Source organism: Antrostomus carolinensis, unplaced genomic scaffold, assembly GCF_000700745.2.
Source record: "Antrostomus carolinensis isolate BGI_N321 unplaced genomic scaffold, ASM70074v2 scaffold9966, whole genome shotgun sequence".
NCBI lineage: Eukaryota > Metazoa > Chordata > Aves > Caprimulgiformes > Caprimulgidae > Antrostomus > Antrostomus carolinensis.
This window is the reverse complement of record NW_010321163.1, coordinates 32,288-41,346: the sequence shown is the minus strand read 5'-3', so window position 1 is coordinate 41,346 and position 9,059 is coordinate 32,288. Positions and strand designations below refer to the sequence as shown.

At 35.5% G+C, this 9,059-nt stretch overlaps 1 protein-coding gene across 9 annotated transcripts in view; it reads right to left on the bottom strand.

The window, feature by feature from the left end:
• Positions 1-6,556, bottom strand: part of MEF2A (myocyte enhancer factor 2A) — a 53,869-nt gene extending 47,313 nt beyond the window's left edge. For all 9 annotated transcript variants that reach the window (XM_029085408.1, XM_029085410.1, XM_029085413.1 and 6 more), the window contains exons 1-2: positions 6,503-6,556; positions 546-749 (exon numbers count right to left, since the gene is read on the bottom strand). In XM_029085408.1, coding sequence (XP_028941241.1) covers positions 546-749; positions 6,503-6,556 — 258 coding nt within the window. The remainder of the gene's footprint in view (positions 1-545; positions 750-6,502) is intronic.
• Between the last annotated feature and the right edge of the window lie 2,503 nt (positions 6,557-9,059).

The following is a 9,059-nucleotide window of genomic DNA, read 5'->3' as shown; positions in this document are numbered from 1 at the left end:
TTTTGGGGGGGTTTGTGGGGTTTTTTGTTTGGTTTGGGTTTTTTGGTTTTGGGGGTTTTTTTAATGAACAAGGGGCAGCACAGGCTGTGGCTGATTTGATCTGTGTGCAACATTTGACTGGTAAAGTGGCTACTACCTCAGAAAAGGGGGCAACTGTAATTCTCTCCTTCGCTGAGGGCATTCTTTAGACCTTATTCTCCATCCAATTGATTTTTTCCGTTAAAACTTTGAACACTTTCCCCCCACTCCCTCCCCTAGAAAAACAACCATCTTTCACACCTCCACTTCTATTGCCAAATATGGTTGAAATCAAACATGTTTCCCAGAAACTGGCAGGGGGTGGAGGGCAGATGGGAAAACAACATGGCTGTAAAGACAACTTCTTGCCTTACAGAAAGCAGACTAAAAGCAGTAGTTTACATTTTATGACAAGGTTTTCAAGTTATTAAATACATTTGGTTAACATATCTTAAAATACTCTATATTGCTCTATATTTGAGGTATTAAGGAGATAAGAAAACTGATGTGTCTTTTCAAATTGTTACCTCAACGATATCTGAGTTGGTTCTGCTTTCATGGGGCTCGTTGTATTCTGTGTATTTAAGTAGAACTTTATCCATATCAGTGCTGGCATACTGAAAGAGTTTGTTAGAGCTGTTAAAAATGATGAGTGCTATTTCACAGTCACAGAGTACACTCAACTCATACGCCTTCTTCATTAATCCAAACTTCCTCTTTGTAAAGGTGACCTAGAGAAGAAAGAACAATGATTATTTTTTTCCACATGACAAGGGTTTGAAGGATTACAATCAAGCATTCAAGGAATATATCAGTAGAGCCTGCAGTATTTATTGCTACTAACAAACAACGTAACTGAACATGCATATAAGCTTAAAAGAACTGCCTGTCATATTTGGTGTCATTTTTTTGCCAATGCTCTATATTAGACTAATCTAAACAATTACATCCTCCAACTTTTCCACTGATATATCACTACCAAGGAGAGTTAAAGTTTGTAGGATCCTTATTTCCTTCTGTTCAACCAACACTGACTTCCCTGATATTTTCTCCTGTGATGATTAAGTTATTCTGTAATTTGCTTATTCAAGTTACAACCTTAATTCTAATAAAATCAAAGAAAACAGCAATATCAATGGAAGCAACACTGTTACCATGTGATGTGATTTCTAATTATGCAAAACTAAGAAATACATTTATTTTGTTGCTATTAAACCATCTAATCAGATTCATTTATACTTTTAAGCTGTTTTCTGCCACTTGGGAACATCATGAAGCAATAATTCTGTTCTATTAGAACTGCTGGGGGAAAATAAATTACAGACCATCACAAAGGAGATTTTGCCTATCAGGGAAGGGGGAAAGAATTATAAAAAACACCATGAAATATGAAAAAAAAAAAGTTTTAAAAAATTATTCCTTTCACAGGACTCCAACTAGTGAAGAATATAAGAATATCAACATATTTGACATCAAGTTGAATCAAATGCAGGTCTGATGCTAAGGCCAACTTTTCTTAAGGAACAATATTTTTACTAAACATCCTCTTTAAGTGTCTCAAAAAGGCACTTGATCTACTACTATTAAGTTAATGCTCTGAAACCTTTTAAATGAAGATGCTATTTTGTGGATCTAGCCTTTCAATCTGAGCTTCAGTGTTGAGCAGAACACCTCTGTCTATGGTCATATGCACACCCCACTTTTGCAAGACAGGAATGAAGTAAAACACAAGAAACAACTAAACCTGTTTTATGGGTTTCTGTCGTTTAATATGTTAATTACCCAGGTGTACATCAAGTTTTTGGAAGATGGATGGGAGAATTCTGTGTATACACACCTGAAGCATTTTTTCCAGATGAGTATCTTGTGCATATTACTTTTTTTAATACTATCCATAATACAAAATATACACTACCCTTCTCATGATAGTCTCAGAGGGATGCAGACAGACATACTAACAGCATCACATACATAGCATGCTGACAATAACTGTATTATTAAAATAGTATATGCATACTTTCCTCTTCCACCACAAGAGCTTGCAAAGGTACTGTGGATCTGAGATTCCTCTATGGTTATAAATCAGTATCCACAACCACAAACACACACACACAAAAAACCCAAAAAACAACCCACCACCAAAATGTTTTAACATGTGCCCCAAAATGTACTGTGCCTATCAATGCCTATGATTTTTGAAAATCTGAATTATTAACACTTAGCCAAAGTAGGAATGGAGATAACAGCAGAAGACCTAGAAAGATGAGAATATGAGAGTTCCACCCAAGTTCCTGTGCAGTGTTTCTAGCTTAGAAACTTCTCAGGGTTTAAAGACTGATAATTACATAGCCTTTTGTGAGGCTTGAATTATCCGTGTTCAGATGAAAAATGAGTACTTCTCATAACTATTTTTATTCAACCCTTTTAAAGAACTTTTGGTGAGAAGCTCCATTAAGATACAGTACTAACTCTAAAACCATTTTATGTAAGAGTGCTGTAACACATGCAGGGTTCAACCAGGGTAAGCAGATCTTTTTACCTACTTATTGTTTAACAATTACAATACATTAGTGAGATGTGATGCCAAAAAAATCTGACAGGCTTTCCCTTAATGCATCTTCTATTATTATTTTATTTTCTGTTATTAATTCAACAAGTTGACCAAGTACAAATGTAGGTTTTACTGGGCTGTACTTTTCCCAAATGCAGGTGGAAATTTAACTATCCACATATAATACAATATAGTAATTTTTTAAAAACAGATCTTGGGTAAGTCTCCTAGCAGTTCTGTTACTTTACACATGCCTTCTTTCAGAACACTTGGGATTTATTTCTCCTGACTTGGCTGGGACATTAAGAATCACTTTGTCTAGGTTGCCCTGAGGATTTGGGGAAACTGTGGGGGTTTTTTGAAAATAGCTGTTGTTGTTCTTCCAGATATTTCAATTAGAAGACACTTAAGAGATCATTACCCAAGCATGAGCAGGTAGAGACAGATACTACTGTTTAGTTTTTCTCAGAAAAAGGCATCTTATGTGTGTGCTATATTATTTTGAGAAGTCATTAAAGATAAAGACTGAGGGTTTATTTCCACTGAGGACCCTTATGATCTGGGCAAGGGATCTTAACTTCTCTACTGAAATGTTATCTTCCTCGTCTCTTGTAAAGCTATTTTCCTTACAAGATTCTCAAAAATAGCACTGATTTCTCACTTTGTGTTTGGACAGTGCTTAGCACAAACCCCACTGCCACTGGAGTCTGAGCCTTACTTAACGCACATAGATTGTTATAAACTCAGTCTACATTTAAGAACTCGAAGCAGAATATTAGTTCTGCAAATTTCTCTTTTTTCCTTGCCATTTAGTGTGCCATTTAGGACCACACTAAAAACAAAAATATGTATCTTCATGGAAGGCCAACAGCTTCCTCAGTACTATTCTAATATTGCTCAGCAAAAAAGGGTGAATAGGGGAGAGCAAAGGCAGCAAGACTGAGCTCCTCTGATATCTAATTTACTGTACTTTATTCTCTTCTGCTTAATGAAGATAAATGTCCTACAGCTCATTCAAGCAGATAAGACTGCTTAATTAATAATACAATGACAGTCTCGTGACAATTGCAATCCCCCAGAGTAATGGTCTATATATTCTGTTTTGAGCTCACATACATTCCCATTAGAAATAAGATGCTTCTGCTAAAACAATAGATCGTCTTCCTCACAGAAGTTACATGAACTTGCTCTGGAGGGAAAGCTCCTTCCCCTTCTACTTGTATTTTCAAACAAAAAAACCTTAACATCATACCAAACATGTAAAGAGGACATCATATGCATGTTCATAAGTGACCTACTAATCTGCTATCTATGCCATAGAAAAACAGACAAAACACAACTGAACTATATTTCCTGTTTGGCAAAGCCAACTCTAAATGCCCTCTTTATCTGGGTCAAAAAATTCTCAGTACTACATTAATACCTAATAAATATCCTATACATGAGGGCATTTTAGCATGTTAAAACTCTATATACTAGCTACCAAAATCTCAGGACCCCAGTGGGATTAGAGAACATCATCAATACCTCTACACATAAAAAATCTGGGTCCACTAACAAATGCTATTTAATCTCTTTAAAACTTCTTAAAAACAAGATGCAGTACACTATCATCTCTGAGTTTCCACAGAAAAAGGATAAGGCAAGCCTAATTTCATTTTTAAGTTAAGAGCTTAAAGCTTCTTTCTAGTCACTAAAAAACAAACAAACAAAAATTGCTAGCTAAAAACCAGCCAAAACCAAAACTCGGAATTTAACCCCTGTATTTTGCTTCAGTCACAGCAATGGTACAAGTGGGCTAAAATTTGATACAAATGCACTAATTCTCCTCCTCTTCATTGTTCCAATCTGAACAATAAGATGGAGATCCAAAAAAACCCAATTCCCTCTGAAAAAAAACCAAACCAACAACCAAACTCAAAAAACTCCACTACTTCAGAGTCAGGGTATAGTGTAACAGTATCTGTATTTCAAGCAGAACAAAAACACTGTTGTCTAACTTACTTCAAGTAAGTTAAAAAAAATAGGGAGGAGAGGAATCAATTTCTACCTCTTCAATGTGCCTGAAGTTCTAGAGCAAGACCTGAAAGCACTGAAGTTATTAATGCATCTCCTTTTACTACGTGTACTTCAGACATTTATCTACATCAAACATAACAGTCACCGTGTGATTAAAGCTGTTCAAACACAATACTTGGCTTTCCACCAAACTCCAATAATACTTTTCTTGCTATATATAGACTTCTCAGCATTTACATCGCTTTAAAGGGATACAGGGAGAAAAACAATCCTGATTTCACAAACAAAACAATGGGCTCCGAGCTGATGTGTCAGCAGCAAGACAGTCTCATGGAATTCTGACACTAACCCCAACATCAAGTTGGTGCTGAGTAGAAGTTTAAAAAGTAAATCAAATGCTAGGAAGGGAACAGAGAACAAACATCAGTACACCACTATATAAGTCCATGTTTTGCATGCATTTTGAACACTCTGCAGTTCTGGGTCCCTTTGCCACCAAAAAATAATGTAGCAATACTCAAAATGGTTCAGGGAAAAGGAGTGAGAATGGTCAAAGGTGTGAAATAAGTTCTGTAATAAAACAACTAAGTAAGCTAGCATGCTTCAGCCTACAAAAGTTATTTTAAGAGAAAATAAGAAAATATGGCAGAGGTGCACATAATAACAAGCAAGATGGGCAGACTAGATAGGGAGTGACTGCTGCCTCTTCATACAAGAGCTCAACAATTAGCAGAGCCATGACTAAGCATAAATGAAAAGGTGTTTCTTGAAACAAGAGGTAACAGACCTATAGGAAATTCCAGCCAAAAGATGTTGTAAATGCTGCAACTTTATAAAGGTTTAAAAGACAACTGAGCAAGTTCACTGGTGACGGGGCGGGGAAAACAGAAAAAAAATCCATTAATGGTTACTAAATATACGGAAACCACATCCAGCTCAGGAAATCCCTGAGCTAAGAATAGTCAGAAGCTGGGAGAGGATTACAGAGTAGTGTAACATGTGCATCTCTAGCCTACACTTATTTGCTGATGACCATTACTGGACAAAAGATACTGGCCTAGCAGCATCTTTGGTCTGACCCACTGTGACTATTCTGAAAGATCCTACATCATTCCTACAATACTTTTCCCTAAAAATAGCAGTTTCCAGATATCACCCTATACATTTCAATATCCAATTAAAAATTTATTTCATATCTCACACAGGAATTCAGAAGTCAAGAGGAAACACTACTTCTGTGCAAAGTCATCAACTTCTGGTACTTTTCAAGTTCACAGGACACCTCTTTATTAGGCCAAGAGCAGCCAAGTAAGCAGCTTTCCCTAAAACAGTGCACTGTTGAGTCCTCTTCCCTTTTAACTGACAATTTTTACAGACTGTTAGAGTAAACAGCTCTTACAAGGAATATAAATCAATGCTTTTAAAATATAATCATGTTAACAAAATTCATTGCTATCTCCAAACCCCTGCAGATCATCATCTACAGCTACATCAAACTCCTCTGTCAAGAGGCTGCAGTAAATACTTTTACTACATCCTTTCTGAATTTCTCATCCTTTCTCCCCCTTCATTACTAAGCTAATGAAGTTCCTAGTAGCTAACAGATCAAGCAAGGTGTCTGTTTGAACATAATCCTCCAGTCTACTAGAAGTGCAGACCAGGGTACCATTTATATATTGTCTTACAGTCATTTTGGTATAAACTAGTAATTAGTAATACTTATAAATAACAATTTCCCCTAAAACAGTAGTAAAACCATTGAGACATATTTCTTATTTGCATTCTGGTAATGCCATCTGTAGATACATGAAGACAAAGTTCAGCTTTAGAAGAGTGAATTAAGGTGAATTCAAGGTTTCTGTTAGTTTTTAGGACAACTGATGAACTTGTTCATGCAGACTCCTTGTTTCTCACCTGTCTGTTCCGTTCATCCATTATCCTTGTGATCTGTATTTTCTTTCTCCCCATTTTCAGTCTTTTCTTTCTTTTGCTTTGCAATCCAGAAATATACTAATCCAGGAAATTTCACTCTTCAGTATTCTAACACATGATACAGTTTTCTTTTACTTTGTCTTCAGCTTGAGAAAAGGTTCCTATTTCTTCTTATGCAGCCCTAAAAAATAAAATTTTGGAAGAAAAATTTACAAATTAATAAAGAGGAAGCATCATTAAACACTTGTATAACCATAAAACATGTGTATGCATAAAATAATGTCAGTGAAGTACCAACTATTTTCATTAGTAAAAATATTAAACTACAAACTTTGTTCTGATTAAATAAACTCCAACTAGTTTGCTAAGTTCTAAATCTGTAGTTTGTTGGTAAAATGACCAATAATTCCATACACTTTCAATTGGATGCCTTAAAAATTTACAGTTGTCAAAGGAGGTGGTGGTCACCACTCTGAGCTTTAGGCTTTGCGTGATCTGAGGTTTCAAAAATTTACCCACAAAAGTTTTGCTGAACTCCATTAATTATTTTCAGAAATCTTCTAGAGAAACCACTTTGTGTTTCCTGTTTGTCTTGTAAAATTATCATCACGATAACGAAACAAAGCCATGAGAACATCAAGTGTCTGTTCCTGAACTAAGTCACATTTCATTTTGCATGACAGGATCTAGAGTTTCACTGGGAAGAAGGAGGGAGAAGGAAAGAGAGAATATCTTTACTTAAAAAAGATAAAGATGACAGGAAATTTTTTGCAACAGAACTATTTCACAGCTACCAATACACCAGTGAATAATTAAGACAGTCACACATTTATTCTCTCTACAATAACCTGTAAGTTGCACATTTGCCAATACCCAATTACCAGTCGAGCACTAGTTTCATTTCAGCAAATTCTTTAGAAAGATAAGGGTGCAGCCTACTTGAAAAGCCAGTGTGCCATCATATTTGAATCTGGTACTAATGCACCAAATTGACTTGTAAACACTGATATTTAACAAACTTTAAATGCATTTTCAGTGTCAAAATTGCCAAGCTGTATTCCAAACATATGCTCATAGAATAAGATTAATTCAACAAAACTGGAGAACAATAAAAAAAAACCAGCCTCTAGAACATCAACTGGATATTAGAACATATCAACATGAAATAGATATACCTTATTCTTCTGCCACCTAACATTCATTAAAATAAAAGGAGTAAAACCAGCCACAGTACTAGCTTATAACCTCTCTACCTTTCCAACCCAAAACGTCTTTTGAAATCAAGCCTTGCATATTTTAATAGGGGTGTCACAGTGCCATACCCTTGAGGCCATGTGTAGAAAGTGGTGCAACCACATCACCATCAGACAGCTAATACGTAGAGACAGCAAGAGGCAATTAGTCACAGGCTACACTTCACAATATATTCAATTTACACTGAGGAAACAACCATGATGCAGCTTGGGAGGGGAAAAAAAAAAAGAAAAGAGAGGTGGAGGAACATCACAAATGAAGAGATGTCATTTTATATTTACCTGATATCAGTAAAGGATTGCTTTGGTAAAACATCATAAAATGTCCAACAGCATTCAGAAATACTACTCCATGGAATTTAAGATCAAACCAACACTAAGATTATGTGATGCCCACTGGTCAAAAGGACATGCACTAGACTTTGTTTATACATCAAAACACTTTAAAGCATGTATCAGCATTTCATTCCTTTTATTTTTTTCCTTTAAGAAAAAAAATGTCTTCCAAAGTGCTGCTAAAAAGGTCTGAATAGCTAGCTAAGGCTCTACACAACCAACAGCACACAGCAAACATTTTACTTGGAAAGCAACAGCTGAGATATAAATTTATACCTTTTTGTTTAAAAAAAAAAAGAAAAAGAAAAAAAGAAAAAAGACACCAAGAATATCCACTGAACTCTTAAGCTTCAAATCATAAAACAGTCTTAAGTCAGCTGCCCTACTCTTAAAAAAAAACCCAACCAAACCTGAAACAAACAAACAAAAACCACCTCAGCTCATGCTACGATCACACATTAAATTTAGTTCTGCAAAAATCAGGTTGCATTCCTTGAACATACCTAATAAAAGGGTCTCTATAAGTAACCCTTAAAAATTGTCTTCTCCTTCACATGTAGCTTCATTTTTTTATTATATTATATTGAAACAATTCTCTGAATAAAGAATTACGAAATTCCTCCCTAGGTTGCATTCCTTGAACATACCTAATAAAAGAGTTTCTATAAGTAACCCTTAAAACTTGTCTTCTCCTTCATGTATGGCTTTATTTTTTTAAATATACCATATATTATTGAAACAATTCTCTGAATAAAGAATTATGAGATTCCTCCCCTGCTTTTTAAAAGCACTCACCATCCTAACTTGTACATACAAACAGCCACCGCACGCGAGACCAAAGACCCATCTGGCCCAGCATCTCATCCATCACACATCACTGGGATGGAAAAGGAGGAACACAGCAGTAGAATAAACATATATCACTTAAAAGCAGTATTTATAAAACATTT